Source organism: Antennarius striatus, chromosome 14 (assembly GCF_040054535.1).
Source record: "Antennarius striatus isolate MH-2024 chromosome 14, ASM4005453v1, whole genome shotgun sequence".
NCBI lineage: Eukaryota > Metazoa > Chordata > Actinopteri > Lophiiformes > Antennariidae > Antennarius > Antennarius striatus.
In genome coordinates, this window is record NC_090789.1 from 18,893,227 (window position 1) to 18,911,827 (window position 18,601).

An 18,601-nucleotide genomic window follows, 5' to 3' on the forward strand; every position below is an offset into this window, starting at 1 on the left:
CCAGCAGATAAGTGTCCAAATCTCCCAGTTACCCTGTGCCAACTCCACTTCTGCTCCTACCCTGAGTTACCCTCCCTCCGCTGATCTCTCACGTCCTGTCCGGGAAAAAGATGACTTAGTGATCTGAGACAAACCTTCTTCCCAAGAATAACTAATTTAACTTTTCATTAATATCGACAACAGCTTTAGAGAATGCAGGAGAGGGAGAGCATTCATATCCTGTGGTTCAGCTCCTAACCAAGAGTCTTCTTTTACACATTCAGCCTCTCTGTCTGTTAGCCCAACCGTACCGTCATTATTCCCTATCCCCCCCGGAGGAAACTAAGCATCTTGATTGCATCTCCTAGCCAGTGTTGATGGCTAGGATAGCTGGCATTGAAAGCAAGCTCTGCTCAGACTGTGGGTTAGCTGGTCACTTCTCGGCCTCTTGCCCCGTACGGCCAAAAGACCAGACTCACCAGGGACAGAGAACACCCTTGTCTAGCCAGACCTCCACCTCATCCCGGTCTCTAGCTCCTTTATTCCTTTCAGCTAGTCTCTCTAGTTCTCCTCCGTCATAAAGGTCCTCATTTACTGTGGTGCTGATGATAATTTCATTGATCTTGATTTCGCCACTCGGACTAATTTCACCCGTCAAGCCCCTCAAGAGCACCCGGGTTAGTAGAAGCATTAGCTGGAGGACTAATCTTCAAGATCACTCACTACAGCATCCTTCTCCGTCTCCTGTCCGTTAACCATCAGGAGACCGTCTGTGTTGTTGATATTCTCTCTAATTTTTCTCCTGTTGTATTCGGCCTCCCCTGGCTCAAACTACACAACCTCATATCAATGAGTTTCAGTTGGAGTCGACATTGTTATTCAGCCTGTCTCGGTTCTGCGGGTTCCTCCACCAGTTCCCCACTGATTCATATCTTCTCATCCACCCCCTGATCTGTCTTCTATGCCAGTTGAGTATCACGACCTCTCAGAATCAGTGCAATACATCTCCCTGCTCAAGCTACCCTCTGCTCTAGAAACAGCTAATCGGGTTAATCATGTATTCCAATTTCATGGTATCCCCATGGATGTATAGTATGTTTGATATAGTATGTTTACACTGTTCATAACAACACACATAATGCTGCCACTATATGAAGATATCTTTATAGTTTTATAGTTTTACAATTTTACAGGTTTTTTAAAATAAATTTCTTAGCTCATTGCACAAACCTGTTTATATTGTACATTTCTGTCATTGTGTATTTTACTGCTTTATGTGCTTTCAATTTCCCCTTGGGGACAAATGAAGTTTTTTGAATTGAATTGAATGGTTTCCACAGGCGTCTGGGATCCTGATGTTATTGTCAATCCATAAATACATTTCACAAACTGATGTTCCTCCCCATGGCTGTTTGCTCCCTCTGTCCTCCTCCCAACTATTTCACCCTGCAGGTCTTTCCGTCATGGAGCTGCAGAAAAGGGACTTATGAGTACCACTCCCTGCTGCATCTCCCCTCAAAGAGGTGAGCCTTTCATGATGTCATAATATGATGTACTGTATACATTTGGAAATTCATAAATAGTTTTATTTTGAGGATGCTCCAGAGAGTTAACTCCCCTGCAACATCTGCCATCCTACACACCCCACAGTGAGCCCAGGAGGCAGTGAAAGCAGTGGGGAGTTCAGTATTTAGTTGTTTGGGGCAAAGTGCTGCAGGTCACACCAATGGAGATCTTCTTTCATACAGAAATGCATTCAGGACTCATTCAGTTTTTGATTTGAAGCTGAACAGCCCACCAGGTATCAGCAGAAATAACAGGAAGTACATCAGAATACTAATAAGCAACACAGAAGCATTGTGCATACTCTGAATAATATCCTCTAATGAAGCCAAATGAATATTGATAGTTAACAATAAGTAAGGAAGATAGAGAGAAAGGATGACGATGTAGGTCAGAGGAGGACATAGTGGCTGCACAGGAAAATAAAATATTTAATGTAATACAGGCAACAGATTGCTTTTAATTACTTATTGGAGATACACCCGCTGTCAACCACCACATAAACAGCAAATGATTACACAGCATGATTCTTGTAAGTCCTTGGTAATGGAGAGCTTTTAAATAAAAACTGTCAAAGACACAAAGAATGGAGAGCTTAAAACTGTGGACCTGTGACAGGTCACCAACACACAACCATAGCACCATTAGGGCGGAGGGACCTCTACGATGACATGAGAAAACAGTTTACTTTTACCTTTCATTCGAAATAAATTTGTAAATTTTAGTTGAAGAAACAAATGTTAAACCCTATTTGAGCCAGCACATGCACCGTTATAATTTATTGTTTTTTGGGAAGTGCATGAAAGTCCCATAAATAACTGCTAAATAATTAAAAAATAAAAGTATTCTCTATATGTGTGATATATTACCTTCAATGGCAAATGGATTGCATTTGTGTGGCACTTTCCTTCTATCACTCATTCTGCTTTTCAACATTAGTCAGAATGCAACCATTTACACATTCGTTCACTGGTGGCAGAGGTACCTCAGGGTATAACCTGCTCATCATTGGCGTTAATACTTCACATGAACACTTATGCATCACTGATAGAGTCAACCTTATGTTTAGTGTCTTCCCCAAGTAATAATAATAAGCTATTAGATTCATATAGTGTCTTTTAGACAGTTGAAGTACTTCATAGTGGTTCCATTATTCATTCAGTCCTCATTCATACCTGGTGATGGTAAACTACCACAGCTGCTTTGGGGGTGCTTTTCGGCAAAGGGGACAGGATGACTGTACTGTATTAAGCAGAGGATGGATGGGGCCATGTATTGTCAGATTTTGAGCAACAACCTCCTTCCCTCAGTCAGAGCATTGAAGATGAGTCGTGGTTGGATCTTCCAACATGACAATGATCTAAAACACACAGCCAGGTTGACCAAGGAGCGGCTGTGTAAGAAGACTATCACAGTTCTGGAGTGGCCTGGCCAGTCTCCAGACCTAAATCCAAAAGAAAATCTTTGGACGGAGCTGAAACTTTGTGTTGATCAGCGACAGCCCCGAAACTTCACAGATCTTGAAAAGATTTGTGTGGAGGAGGGGGCCAAAATCCCAGTTGCCTGTATGTGCAAACCTGGACTACGTAACTGACCAAACGTAATTGCAAACAAAGGCTCCTAAATTTAGCACTGATTTTCTCATGGGTGCAAATACTTAGGAACCCCAGTAACATAAAAATACATAATTTGAAAAATCATACAATGTGATTTCCGGATGTTTTTTTTTTTTTGATTATATCTCTAATAGCGGAAATGCGTCTATGATGAAGATTCCAGGCCTCTTCCTATTTTCTAAGTATTTACACTCCCAGCAAAAATTCTCCTCACTGTTTATATCACTGTCTGTGCAACAGGGTATTGTATATGATTGAATCTTCCCAGTAAACTTTTTGTTGTTGTTGTATAAGCAATAAAAACAGATATTTGTATAAAGAAATATTTCTGGCTTTGACAGCCGAGGTTAAAAGTAATCATATCAGTTGGACTAATACAGCTCACATGTAACAAACATTTACTGACATATATAGCCAAACAATTTTTGATTTTTGAATGATTTTTTTAATTTTAATTTAAGCACACAGCCTTTTTAATTTAATCTTTTGTTTCTTAATATAATCTTTTGTACATGTGTCTTAAATATTTTGGGGAAGTCCTACTCTGACTGACGTTCTGCCTCCTTCAGTGCTCTTGGATTGCTGCTGTTTGTCCACATCATAGACGGGCATCTACAGATTTGTGTCATCAATGATACAGTAGAATGTTGTTCAAAATATTTGCACTGCTCCATTTTATCCTATCTTAAGAAAACCTCTTGCCACCACATAGAATAAAGGTGTTGAAGCATGAAAATAATGTTTTGGGTACCTCTTTGGCACAGAGGTGATTGAGTAGCATCTCTCATCAACTGTGACAGCTGCACTGTAGAGAATCTTAAAACTGCTGCAGCAAACAAACAAAAGAAAATGAGAAGAAACTGCTGCTACATCCCACTGTCTGCTAAAAGAATTACACCAGATATGCTACACTTGCGCTTTGGTATTTGTATGCAATTTAATGTAATGCGATTCACTCCTCCTGGTTCAAAATTAAGAAAATAAAAATATCAGATGACCATATTTGGTTTTATTTGCACAGCGCCACAGTTTTGGGGATTTTAAAGCAGCCATTCAAATGTTTAAATGTTACCCTGAGAACCAAAGTAATATTCGACAGGAGGTTTGGTGAAGTTAACACACCGTTAGGAATGATGAACAGCTGTGTGGTGGAACCGGTGCGTCCATTACTGAGGTGAGGGAGCTGAAAGGGGGTGTGCTGAGGTTGTGGTTCTATCACAGCCCACGAACTGAGGCAGGCAGACACCTACGCTCTGTTCAAGTCAATATGATATATGCTAAACGACTGGGGTGAATGGGAATACAGCCCACATATGGTGAAAGGTACTGAAAGGGTAGGATTAGCAATTTAAATACCTTGTTCTGACTGCATGTGAATGGGCCAACAGGGAGTAATAATGCTAAAACTCCTCCTGTCTTTAGAACAGGAAGTATGTGAGGTGAACACTTCGCCTCCATTCGGTTCATTCTGCTTCTGTCACTGACAAACACTCGTGATGTAAATACATTCATGTATTTTAAACATACGCATAAACATGTCATGTCAAAGTCAAGTATTTAGCCGAAGAGGAATGAAAGCACACAACCCAGTCTATTGACACACACACAAACAAACCAATACCGCATTCCCTCAAAAGGAGAACATCAGTCAGGAAATGCAATCACCCAAAGCAAATAAAGTCTCCCTCCTCTGTTTTCACACACAGTCGCTGAAATTACCTTGTGAGGCCGACCAGCAGAGCATACACAAACAGCAGCAACCAACAATCACAGTCCCAAAGGACAGTTTCCTGATTTGTCGAGACAATCCAATCATCTGTGAAGGGACAGATTAAGTGCTGGATTTTGATTGGTTTTCTACTATTTCTTCCTGAGATATTGCAAAATTTACATTGTAAAAAAAATAAAAATATATTTTTAAAATCATCAGATCATCCCCTCTTCTGCTTTTTACACCAGATCAATCACTAAAAAGCACGGGCAACTAATGACTTAAAAAAATGAAATTATGCTAACAATCATCCTCCCAACCCCCCCCCCCCATCAAATTGCACGTGTGTGTTTCATGGATTAGCAGATATATTTAATTCTTTTTTGACATAGCATGTGTTTGAAATCATAATACACAAATTGCAATGTAGTAACTGCAATGAGCTATGTAAATATATGTATACAATATACATAAACTATATATAACCCTATACAATTAGAAACACATGTGCAACAAGCACTAGTACATTCTGCTAGTATATATTGCAATGCTTTCTGTAATCATGTCAGGTCATGCTTATTGAATTGCGATGCCCCCCAGCTGGAGCAGACGTTGCTGACTCTGTGTACAGATAATAATCAAGAAATGTCATGTTCCCAGTTAGAGGTGACAAAATGTTTGAAAAGCAGAATCTGCTCGGTCTGCGAACACGCACCTCTGACTCAGTGTTTGTGTTCCGTTTCATAATCTAATGAATGTCACCTGCAGCTGTTTAAAATCACGTCTTTACATTGACATTCAAAATGTCTGCAAATTAGATTTGCAGAATATGACTTCTGATGTATTTTTGAAATAACATTTTGTATCATCAAAAACTTCTATACATCTACAGTATATTCAAATGGAAATGATGTAGGAGTGCTTTACGCCTTAAAATGACTCAATACACAGAGTCAGCTCTTTAAATCTTAAATCTTGAATGCATGAGCATTTACAGTATATCTATGAAACATTTGATAAACATTAATTTGGAAGATTCCTTGTTTGCAAAATAAAATGTTAATGCTATTTATGTCCTCTTTGCTAGAGTGGATTAATCAGATCCTCAGTTTGGCCTCACAGGTTCAGGCATTCCTTATTCCTAATTATCCTAATTATAATTATAAAGTATGTTCTCGCAGAAGGTTTGAATAAGAAAGCATGAGAAGCAAAGTGAAGTGTCAGAGGTTTAGTCTTCCTCAATGAACTTTTGTGGAGCTTCGATGAAAGCTCTGTGAAACACTGTTACGTGTTCTTATGTTCTTAGATGGAAAACGCTTTATGAATACAATTGATTTGATTTGATAAGCAGAATGAAGGAAAGACACATCAGACCACTGAAAAGGTGTTTGAAGGACACATAAAGTGTAGTCATTCCGATGTTCATGTTATCTTTTTTATCTGTTTTCTTTTTAAAACAGTTCTCTCGTTCGTTGTCAGTACTAGTAGTTAGCTGACGTTCTCACTCCACCTCTCCTATACATCACAGAGCTACTGACAGGAAGCTGCTCTTTTCATATATTTCTACATTCTTTTTGGTGGTGGTAACCAGTGGTGACACTGGTGTCTCATTTTTGACAACTGTCTCTCATCCTCAGTGCTAACATTTTGAGTTTGGAACATGGTCAACATACACGACATGGCTATACAGTACATAAGATTGTCTATTGTAGGATATACCTATCCTATAATAGAAAACACAACATGACTATAAATTAAACCATTTTCAAGAAAGATTTAAATATTTAATAGAACAAGATGAGGTTTGGTGTACTGTAAGGACAGTTTAGAAAATACCCCCCAGCCCAGACGCAGAATGAATCTAATTTTGATTAAAATATCTCCAAAGGAGCAGGAGCTGCTGACGGAGATTCTTCTGGAGAACACAATGAGATCGTGTTTAGCAACTCCATTTATTCATTTGTTATTCCTGCTTATCTCCTGTGAACTCCTTGAAGGTAAGAGCTGATCCCAACTATGATCATACAAAGAGTGCTGTAAACTAAACAGGTCATCATGGGGTCATTAATTAATCATTTATTTATTTTGTTACATAATTAAACATCTAGCTTTTTAGTTTTTGTTGCTAACTGTCAACTGTAACGGTGTTGTTTGCTCATCCCCGATTCCTCCAACATGTTGCCATTCAGTGTGAGTGTATGTACTATGTTTATGGTCACTGTGTGTTGCTGGGACCGTTAGATCTGTTTGGATGTGTAAAACTGAAGAAATGGTTTATTAATGTCAAGAGGACAAATGAAACCATATGTCTGCAGGATTTGGCGATGAAGGCTCTCAAACATTTGGAAACATTTTCTGATAAGTTTTTGAAATGTCATTTTTTAAATGAAGATGTAATTACAGAACATCAGATGATTTAATGATGACAAAAAATGTACATAGTAATGGAAACAAATCATCTGATGACCCAGAACTTCATTTATATTGCATTTGGTGAGAGCAGGATGTCGGTGGCTCGGAAATCAGTCTACCCAGTCCATTCGACAATATTTCCTTCGGCAAAATTCTTGACCCCAAATGTCACAATGAGCACCACAAGTTCAGCCCACTGCCCCCCAGGGATGGGTCAAATGCACAAAACACATTTCACTGCATATTTAATTAACCTGGTGCAGGCAGACCTGACGAGAGAGAGCGCACCCTCCAGGACACTGCCCTACTGCACCAACCCGTCCCTCACAGGATCGAGGTGGAGAAGGCTGTGGGTCCAGACGGCATCAGGTCCAGGCTCATAAAAATCACGAGTGCTGAGTGTGATCGTTCAACATACAGTATGTTCAACCAGAGTCTGAAGCTGGGGAGGGGGCCACAGCTGTGGAAAACATCCTGCGTGGTTCCTGTGCCTAAGACTCCGCACCCCGAGGACCTCAACAGCTACAGGTCGGTCGCACTAAAATCTCCCCTGATGAAGACCCTGGAGCTGCTGGTTCTAAGTCATCTCCGCCCCCTGGTGAGCCAATCATTGGATCCACTCCAGTTTGCTCACCTGGCTGGCACTGGGGTGGACGATGACGTCATCTTCCTCCAACAACGGGTCGCCTCTCACCTGGAGGAGCCTGGGAGCACTGTGAGAATCATGTTCTTTCATTGCCCCAGTGCCCCTTAGCATACTTCTGCGGGACAAGCTGGAGTGTACCAGGTTGGACCATCACCTCACATACGGGATTTTGGATTATATGACCAAACGCTTAAGGTTTGTGAGAACCCGGGACTATGTGTCAAACCCGGTTGTCTGCAGGACTGTGGCACCAAGGGGAACGGTCCTACCTCTGTTCCCCTTCGCTCTAAACTGCAGACTTCTCCTACAACTCTCCAACTTGTCATAGACAGACATTCTCTGACAACTCTGCGATCATCGGCCTCATCCCAGATGGGAAAGACAGTAAGTACGGAGAACTGACCCAGGACTTTGTGGACCGGTTCCTCTAGAACAGCCTCCAGATAAACGCAGGGAAAAACAAAGGAGCTGGTGGACTACCAGGGGCACCTGAACAATAACCTGGACTGGACTAATAACACAAATGTACTTTACAAAAAGGTTAGAACCGACTGTCTGCTCAGGAGGCTGGGGTCTCTTTGAGTGCATGGGACTCTCCTGGAAACCTTTTATGACACCATGATGGCTTCAGCCATTCTTTATGGAGAAGTTTGCTGGGGGAGCAGCTGATAGGAAGAGACTGGACAAGCTTTTTAGAAAGGCCAGCTCTGTCCGCGGTCCCATTCACTCGATGGAGGTGGTGGGGGAGAAGAGGATGAGGGCCAAGCTTTCATCGATGAAGAAGAACAACTCCCACCCCCTGAAGGGCACTTTAACTTAACTGGAGAGCTCTTCAGTGATAGGCACAGGTCTTTACTTCCTGTAGCTGTCAGACTATGAAACCAGTACTGCTCCCAGTCGACCACACACAGACAATCACAACCTGCCTAACCAGCGTAAATTTGTAAATTGTAAACTATATATTTATAATTATGTATGTCTGTATTTATTCATGCTTGTTTGAATCTCTCTTGATTTTACTTATTTATGCTATTCCTCATATCTTACTACTCTCCTTATTTATCTTATTTGTCTATCCTATATTTTCATTCTCTGTTACTGCTGTCGGTGTGGAAATGTGGTACTGTGGTACGAATAAAGGTTCATCTTATTTTACTTTATATATATATATATGACAATATATAATTATAGATTAAATGAGATATATATATAAAGGAAGCTTATTACATCCAGCAAACCGGTGATGTGTTGTACTTGTCAGTTTGTATGTTCGTCTGTCCGTCCACCAAATATCTTCCCAACTGTTGCAGATAGAAAGATGAAACAAAATACTCAGGCAGCAAAGGGGATGAAAATGAGATGATGTCCTTGACAAAACTAGGTCAAGGTCAAATTTCAACTTTTGTACATTTTTTGCACATATCTCAGGAACCGGATAAGATGGAAAGACGAAACAAAAGGCGTTATATTCAGGGAGGCAAGGGGATGAAAATTAGATCACAACCTTGAAAAACTAGGTCACTAGGTCAACTAGGTCAACTTTCACTTATATACCTTTTTTGGTACACATCTCTGAACCCTGACGAGATATAATCACAAAACAAAAAGCAACATTTTCAGAAAGCCAGAGGCACAAAAATCTGATGATGACCTTCACCTTTGGGAAAACTAGGTCAATGTAGGTCAGGGTAAAATTTTGAATTCAATCTGATTGCCTTGGTCTCCCTTTGTATAAGACAAACAGAGGGAGGGGGAGGGGTAGCACTGTCTCAAAACAAGTAGAGCAAAATTTGGGTTGAAATCCACTTGAGGTCTTAGAACTTCCTTGCTTCACTCCACATTTAGCAAAATACGAATAACAAAAGATCTGGAATAGTTGTGACCCTAAACTAACAATAAAACAACAAACAGGTAAGTCTCACACACTGTGAGCTCATTATCCAGGTGTACATACATGGTTTGTCTACATACTGCATTTACATGTGGAAACAGTGGTTGGAAATGGATTGCAACTGAAATAAGGCAACAAATTTTAGTCTCGTGAACACACACTTACCGATAGGGGTGCCGACACCATATGCTTTAGAATCAATGAGGCCTCCAACTTGGGTGAGGTTGCAGTTGCGCTGTGTGACAAACTCAATAGTGGTCGACTCCATGAGGAAGGCATAATCAGAGGTGAGCACACGGTGAATGCCTTCTTCGATGTTCTTCACCATCACTGAGTGCCTGCGGCTGCTCATGAACTCCCACATCTTGTCATATGTGGAGATCTTGGTTTTCTGTGAAGAAGCACATTTACATTTAAACCAGTTATGTCACAGCTTTCTGCTGTAAAAGCTGTTGTGTCGTTGAACAGAGTTCTACTGGAGGTAGGAGGTTTGTGAAGAAAAGAAAATTACATGTCAAATAGTTACAGTATTCTGAGTAACTACATTTATTATTAATTAATACAGATTTTAGAAGCCTTGCAAACTGTTTATGCCTCTAGGAAAACATGTTTATGCAGCTTAAGCATCACTATATCCCTTCTGTCTGCCTCAGTCAATATAACTTGAGAGGAGAACATAGGGCTGAAGCAGACGGCATGCTAAATAGCAGCAATAGTGTGATTTTTGACTGACTGTGCTGCTACTATCAGGAATAGTTAGAAACACCAATGATGTTGTCAGCATCACTGCGACTCCCTTTGTACACCTGTAATCATGGAGAAAAATTCAAGAGCGCATTACCCCTTAGGTGAGCAGATCTGAAAGCATTTTGAAGCCATTTGAAACCTAATTAAGTCACATCTCCAAGGTCCCGCCCGCCATTATTGTGTGTAACGACTTTTTGTGACTGGTCGATATTTTAGATCAACTGGGTGATTTGCAGAGTGCCTATCAGAATCTTTCGGAGTCATCCTTGACAAATCAGGCGATTGGGCATGCAAGCTTTAGACTGCTGATAAGGCAAGAGTGGTGGCTGTGAATACATGGGTAGTCAGATAACCACCTACACTATAAGTCAGGCACAAAGTCGAGGTGGGCTTTCCAGAGCCTCCACACAGAGAGCCACGTTAGATTATGTTTAAAACATACAAGAGAAAATGTATTGGTTGAATAACCCATGTAGAAATAAAAAAAAAGAATAGTCCACCCATAATATTTCACTGAATGTCACATCCTTTTTGTCCCAGCAAAACTGAATGCTCTAACTCTTTAGAAAAAAAAGAAATCAGATTTCAGTAGCTTGGCCTCATTTTTCACACATTGGCAGGAGGTGTTAACACTTTCATCATTTTGAAGTGTTGAGCAATGCTTTACAATGTCTTCATTTTTGGATATGAGCTGTATGTCTCTACATGTGTATTGTCTTTTATACTGTACCTGCTGAGTTGAAAGTTGATCTATTACTGAGCTAACATTCTGTGTCACATATAAAATTAGAAACTCTTAATGATGGAATAATAATAATAATAATATTATTATTATTATTATTATTACAAAATAATAATACTAATAATAATAATATATTTAGAGTATTTTCCAGTCAATACGGGAATATTTAAAGGAGATTCATTCTGTTCTCTGCATTTCTATTGTCACTTAATCCCTTGAGGTTTTTAACGAAGAGGACTTCCACAGCACAGATCCTCTCTTTTTACATGGATGACATTGAACACCTTCCTAAAGAAGAAACAAATTCTCCTTGTTGAGTAATTTTCACAATTATGAATTTTGGACTTGATTAATACAATATTCCTCATTTAAAACGTTGTAAGGTAATAAATGACCAAAGCGGCATGGGGGGAGGGGGTGGGGGTATTTAGCATCTTATGGAAGGGCAAACTTACACTTATTTAGGGATGCAGGTTTAAGCAATCTTCCAAATGCCCACACTAAAGAGAAGTTATGGGTAGAGTACAAATTGCTTTTGAAAAAGATTTGGAGTTTGGAGCTGAAAACAAGAATCAAAGTCAATGTCACACATACTTATGCAATGCTTTTCCTGTCTAACCCTAACTGGGCTGGACAAAAGAGGACATCCTGGACCTTAATCAACTCACAAGAAGGACCATGTCTGACAGTTGAGCTCACCAACCTTGCTCTTTGCTCAATTATTTATATGAATCAGTTTTATCAGGAAAAAACATGCATCTAGGTAATATTAGGTCATGTCGGACCGTAGTGGCGGCGCGGCCGGGGTGCAGCGGCTCTGGACCAACACTCCATCTGGCCTTCGAAATTTCATTGTACCGTGTGTACTGTACTGTGTATGTGTATAATGACAATAAAGAAAGTTTGACTTTGACTTTTGGAGAGTGAGGTCTTACAATGTGGAAGCTCTACAATTCAAATATTACTGTGCACTTTCCAACACTTTAACATGCTTTCCCTGCCTCTAGATGAGATTATTGCAACTGTTATGGGGCTGCATTACTATGGAACTGTCTTCCAGCAACAGTACGGGGGGCCACTGTTAACTTAGGTAAGGTTAGACATTAAATCTGAAAGAATTTATTGTTGTTCGGACAAAAAGTGTTGTTTTCTGTCTTAAAAATGATAAAAGGGATCATTTGCATAACAAATGTTTGAGCAAATAAACATAAAGTGTTTCATGTTTAAACATGTTTTTCTGATTATTATTGCTGTGTAAATTACCAATAATTGTGGAAAATAATTATTGATATGTGAGCATTCACTTTACATAGTGTTAGAACTACTACTGCTATTTTATTATCAGTATAATAATGTGAGTTATCCATGCAGTTTTGTTATTTAGGACGTTTGTAGACAGGTCCTGTATAGCCCTTCATACTAATGGGGGGCCAGGAAGTAGCCCTCACCCTAAAAAAGGTGGTGACCCCTGCTCTTGACCAAACATCGCTGCTCTCACCACAGTTTTGTACACCTTTCCTTTCATTTTAGCTGTTTGTCGCTACATTCATGTAGAAGTATGATATTGCTGGAGGCGCCATATTTTATGAACAGTACAGGATTTGTACTTGGCTGGTCACTGTCCCTCTTGTATGTGTCAATCGCAAAGAAAGAATTCTAGCTGGCTAAGTAACTGGAAGCTAGAATATAGTGTTTCTGTACATCCCAGAGCACAAACAGAACCCCCTGGAGTTTCCAGTGGGTATCTTCTAATGGTACGAGAGAGTCTGGGTAGAGGAATTTGTGATTCATGTGTCAATGTAGCATAGTCATAGTCGGTTGGTCGGTCGGTCAGTCACTCAGTTTGTTTAACGACCTGGACCATGTATCCTAACAAAAGCAGGTAGACTGCAGAGGCCAGGAATGGAATAGCAAACCTCGGGGATGACAACTAAACTAATCTAAATCTCAGGAAAGTGTATAGGCTTCTTCTCAGAACTAAACAATTGAGGGGAAAATTTCCAGGGGGACGGCCTGACACTCCAGCGAAAACATGTTACAAAAACTGAGCTGCTGAAAGGAAGTGAGTCTAATCGGGCATTAGTTGGATCCAGCTCTATTGTCTCTTTAGAAATGAGTATTGAGTATGTATCCCCAAGAATTGCTTGATAATGGGTCCCAAGTTACACTGCGGTATTGCAGCGTTTCTGTCATTATCTGAAGCATTGGCCCTTGACCCCTCCTATACTGTTCTATTTGCTTGAAACTTGGTTGAGATGCAATTGGACTAGCCAAAAGAAACACCTCCACATCAAGCTACAAAAGGTGAAGTTTCCAATGCGTTTGGTACTAATGTGTTTGGGACAAACACATTGGAAATGGTATGAGATTATCTAATTCCTGCAAAACACAAATGTGAGATAAACCTCTCCGTTCACCAAGGTAATAAAGGAGGCTTATTAAAAGTTTCAGGAAACTCCCCACGGTATAGATGAGATAAAAAAAGTGGTCTGGTCCAGATAAGCACTTCATTCTGCCACCAGGTTGGAGTTCAAAAGCGTATCTTATGACAGTGTGAAAAGTAAATGTTGAATATTTGTATGTTCAAAATCTATCATAGCAATTATAATCCATTACTTTGAAATTTTCATTTTCACATTTTCCTTACAACATCAAGAAACTTGTGGACATCAGAAAGTTCTTCAGCGTCTTGATGTTTGCAAAGAGTTTAACCGGCTTTCAGTGTAAAGACAACATATACTAAAGACATTGGTAAGACATACCTTTCTAAGTAAATACAAAATAACTAAAATGTTGCATCATTGAAGACTACCAACTTGATTAGTCGTATCCAGTTTGTACCAACCTTAAAGAAGGTCATGGTGGAGCCATCCTCAACCACTCCGTACTCTATCCTTGTCTGCTTAGCCAGGTCATCAGCAGAGTCAATGGGTGACTCCATCCTCTCAACAGTGAGGAAGGCAGCTAGGTTTGCCGTGTATGAGGAGATGATGATGAGTGTGAAAAACCACCAGATTCCTCCTACAATTCTGGTGGAGAGGGCTTTCGGCATGAGCTCAGATCCTAGATGAGAGTAGCAGAAGAGGAGGTTAGGATTGGTTCAACCGTGTGGTAGGGAGGGGTCAGCACCCAGGCAAGGCTAGGCCTCTGCATCTGCTGCCTGGATCTCACACTCCGACAACAGGCACATAAAGTGGGCAAAGTGGGTAGGCTTATGGCTGCATTCAGTCACTGCTGTTAAGTCTTAGGAGAGTTATTTAAAAGAAAAAAAACCCTCCTGTGTCAAACATGTGTCCTTGACTGTTTGACTGTCTATATGTTCTGCCTTTTGTTTTATATAACTACATACTTTGTTAATGAAAACCAAAAGTATCGTTTTCTGAGTAGCAAACTACTATTAGTTACATGTATATAACCACTTACAAGTGTTTCAAAGAAAGAAAGAAAGAAGAAGAAAGAGAAGTACTTTATTGATCTCATGACAGAGAAATTATCTTTCCCACTCCTTACGGATATACATGCATTTACACTCAACAAAAATATAAACGCAACACTTCTGTTTTTGCTCCCATTTTTCATGAGATGGACTTGAAGATCTATAATTCATTCCAGATACACAATATTACCATTTTTCTCAAACATTATTCACAAATCTGTCTAAATGTGTGATAGTGAGCACTTCTGCTTTGCTGAGATAATCCATCCCACCTCACAGGTGTGCCACATCAAGATGCTGATCTGACATCATGATTAGTGCACAGGTGTACCTTATACTGCCCACAGTAAAAGGCCACCCTGAAATGGGCAGGTTTTTTTGCTTTATTGGGGGTCTGGGTACTCAGAACCAGTCAGTATCTGGTGTGACCACCATTTGCCTCATGCAGTGCAACACATCTTCTTCACATAGTTTATCAGATTGTCAATTGTGCCCTGTGGAATGTTGGTCCACTTCTCTTCAATGCAAAGTTGCTGGATATTAGTGGGAACTGGTACACGCTGTCGTATACGCCGGTCAAGCACATCCCAAACATGCTCAATGGGTGACGTGTCCGATGAGTATGCTGGCCATGCAAGAACTGGGACATTTTCAGCTTCCAAGAATTGTGTAGATCCTTCAACATGGGGCCGTGCATCATCTTTCTGAAACATGAGGTGATGTTCATGGATGTATGGCAAAACGATGGGCCTCAGGATCTCATCAACATGCCATCAATAAAACGCACCTGTGTTCTTCGTCCATAACAGATGCCTGCCCATACCATAACCCCACCACCACCATGGGCCACTCCATCCACAACACTGACATCAGCAAAGCGCTCACCCACACGATGCCACACACGCTGTCTGCCATCTGCCCTGAACAATGTAAACCCAGATTCATCCGTGAAGAGAACACCTCTCCAACGTGCCAGACGCCATCGAATGTGAGCAGTTGCCCACTCAAGTCTGTTACGGCGACGATCTGGAGTCAGGTTAAGACCCCGATGAGGACGACCAGCATGCAGTTGAGCTTCCCTGAGACGGTTTCTGACAGATTGTGCAGAAATTGTTTGGTTATGCAAACCAACTGTTTCAGCAGCTGTCTGAGTGGCTGGTCTCAGACGACCTTGGAAGTGAACCTGCTGGATGTGGAGGCCCTGGGCTGGTGTGGTTACACGTGGTCTACGGTTGTGAGGCTGGTTGGATGTACTGCCATATTCTCTGAAACGCCTTTGGAGACAGCTCACGGTGGAGAAATGAACATTCAATGCACGAGCAACAGATCTGGTTGACACTCCTGCTGTCAGCATGACAACTACACGCTCCCTCAATGCTTGTGGCATCTGTGGCATTTTGCTGTGAGACAAAACTGCACATTTCAGAGTGGACTTTTACTGTGGGCAGTACAGGTAGTCGTCGACTTACGACCTATGCAACTTATGACCGACCGACTTTACGACCACAATGTCCGGGTAACGTGGGCATTCCCTCCAGCCACAGTACTCACGCTCTGAGACTCCCGCGCTCTCTTCAGTCACCACGCCGCACACACGCTGTTCAGTCACACTGTGAGATCAATAGCCCAGCCCACTACTGATGGGCTGGGCTGCTTAGGAGGCTGTGACGGAGAAATGTATGAATGGCGTATGGAAAAACTGTCAAGCGTTACGTGAACTCTTCTGCTGGATTTGAAAGTGACGAAGAACTTGATCAGATTCGGGAAAAAATAGTGAAACTGGCAAAAAACCTCTCCTTGGAGAACTTATGAATGATCGCGCTGTATGAAGAACTGATCGCGCTGGAAGAAGAAAGAGTGGAAGAAGAAGAGAGAAGAGAAGCAGAGAAAGAAGAGGAGGAAACAGAAAAAATGTTCACCACCAAAGGCTTGTCAGAAGGCTTTTCCCTGTTAACTAAACTCCGTGCACACTTTGAAGAAATGCACATAGAACATAGAAACATTTGCAAGGATTGAACGGATGGCAAACGACGCTTTCCGTCCATATCGTGAAATTTATGAGGAGAAAAAGAAACGAACAATTCAGACAAAGCTCACAATGATTATGAAAAGATCGTCTCCCGCTCCCACCAACCCACACGCTGCCCCAGCTGATGATCCGGACGACCCCCAGCCAAGAACCAGCGCTGCTGGATTTAATTTTTACTTAAGAGTCGATTTATGACCAAGTCGAATTACGACCGATCTGTTGGGACCACTCGCGGTCGTAAGTCGACGACTACCTGTATATAAGGTACACCTGTGCACTAATCATGATGTCAGATCAGCATCTTGATGTGTCACACCTGTGAGGTGGGATGGATTATCTCAGCAAAGCAGAAGTGCTCACTATCACACATTTAGACAGAATTGTGAACAATGTTTGAGAGCAATAGTACTATTGTGTATCTGTAATGAATTATAGATCTTTAAGTCCATCTCATGAAAAATGGGAGCAAAAACAGAAGTGTTGTGTTTATTTTTTTGTTGAGTCTATATTGTATAGGCCCCTGAACAAACACAACCACACACAAGGGGGCCTGTAAGCATGCAAGTTAAACGCAGTGGAAGGTAGAGTGGCGGGCAGCTCCAAACAGGTTCACCCCCAAGTGTGCAGCTTGTAGGGGGGACCTTGCTCAAGGGTACCTCGGCAGTTCTCAGGAGGTGAGCTAACACCTCCCACTGTCACTTTTACAAAGTGTCAAAGGTGTCTTATGTTCCGTGTTGAGTGAGGACCTTGTGTTCAGTCAGTGTTTGGTTTAATTCACATATATTTTGCTTATGTTCCTACTTGTTTTTGAAATGTGAGTTCCTGTTTGCATGAATCTACTTTTGGATTTTGTGTCAATGTGAATGTCTCGTATTTCGGCTTTTATGAATAAAGATGTGTTTAAAAATCAAAAATCAAATCAATATTCTTTTTCACTCTTCTTAAGATATTGAAAACATGTCGCCTCTAAACCAAGAAATGTATTCAGTTCTGAAAAGGTTACTTCATTTCTCTTGGTAAACCGTCTTCAAGCTTTGCCTGCAAGTTCAGATGCTTATTTTAGTTTTCATCTGCAAGGTGCTTGTTGAGCTAAGCAGACAGTAATTGAGCACAGAGCTCAGAGAGGACCAGACCAGACTAGTGGGCAGCACCATCCAGGTGATTAGGCAAAGAACACTGCAGGGAATAAGATGAATGACAGAAATCTAATATTCTTTTTCTTGTTAATTATTAGGACTGCCTTAGTAGAACTGATGGCCTGTTAGCTGATGGCACAGCTATTAATCTGATCAGCTAAACAGCTTATTATCAACATTACCTCTGGCCTGCCAGTATACTGTGATACAACAGGATAATATAAAATTGGATTGGACGTGGCCAAAGTTGTGCATTCCCTTAATTTGGAATAATCAAGAATCAACCCGTCAGTCTGGTATTGATGTTTTAATTTACATGATTTACATATTTACATTTTATTTATTTTTAAAAACCATGATATTTAATTGATTTTGTTGAGAAGTATTGCCTTAAAGGCTTGTCTGAACATCGATTACTTTCTTCCACCCTCTTCCATCTCGTACAAGAGAGAAACTCATTTTCATTCAGGTTTTATGTCGACTCTATGAAAGGGATGAAGGGGCATATGTGTGTGGGTAGAATGATAGAAAAGGAGGGAGGTGTGTTGTGTAAGAAGGTGGGTCTGGGTGAGACCTGCGCCTTTCTACTCAAGCGGCTTAAGCAATTGAAAGGACGATTTTTCACATTCACTCAGAGAGAAAGCTGATACAGAGTCAGAGAGTAAAGAGGTTAAGAACTCTATACTCCACTTC

General features: G+C 40.9%; 1 protein-coding gene across 3 annotated transcripts in view; it reads right to left on the bottom strand.

The window, feature by feature from the left end:
• Window positions 1-18,601, bottom strand: part of grik2 (glutamate receptor, ionotropic, kainate 2) — a 182,736-nt gene that overhangs the window by 18,818 nt on the left and 145,317 nt on the right. For all 3 annotated transcript variants that reach the window (XM_068332729.1, XM_068332727.1, XM_068332728.1), the window contains 2 exons: window positions 14,153-14,370; window positions 9,984-10,209 (listed from right to left, as the gene is read on the bottom strand). In XM_068332729.1, the coding sequence (XP_068188830.1) occupies window positions 9,984-10,209; window positions 14,153-14,370 (444 nt within the window). The remainder of the gene's footprint in view (window positions 1-9,983; window positions 10,210-14,152; window positions 14,371-18,601) is intronic.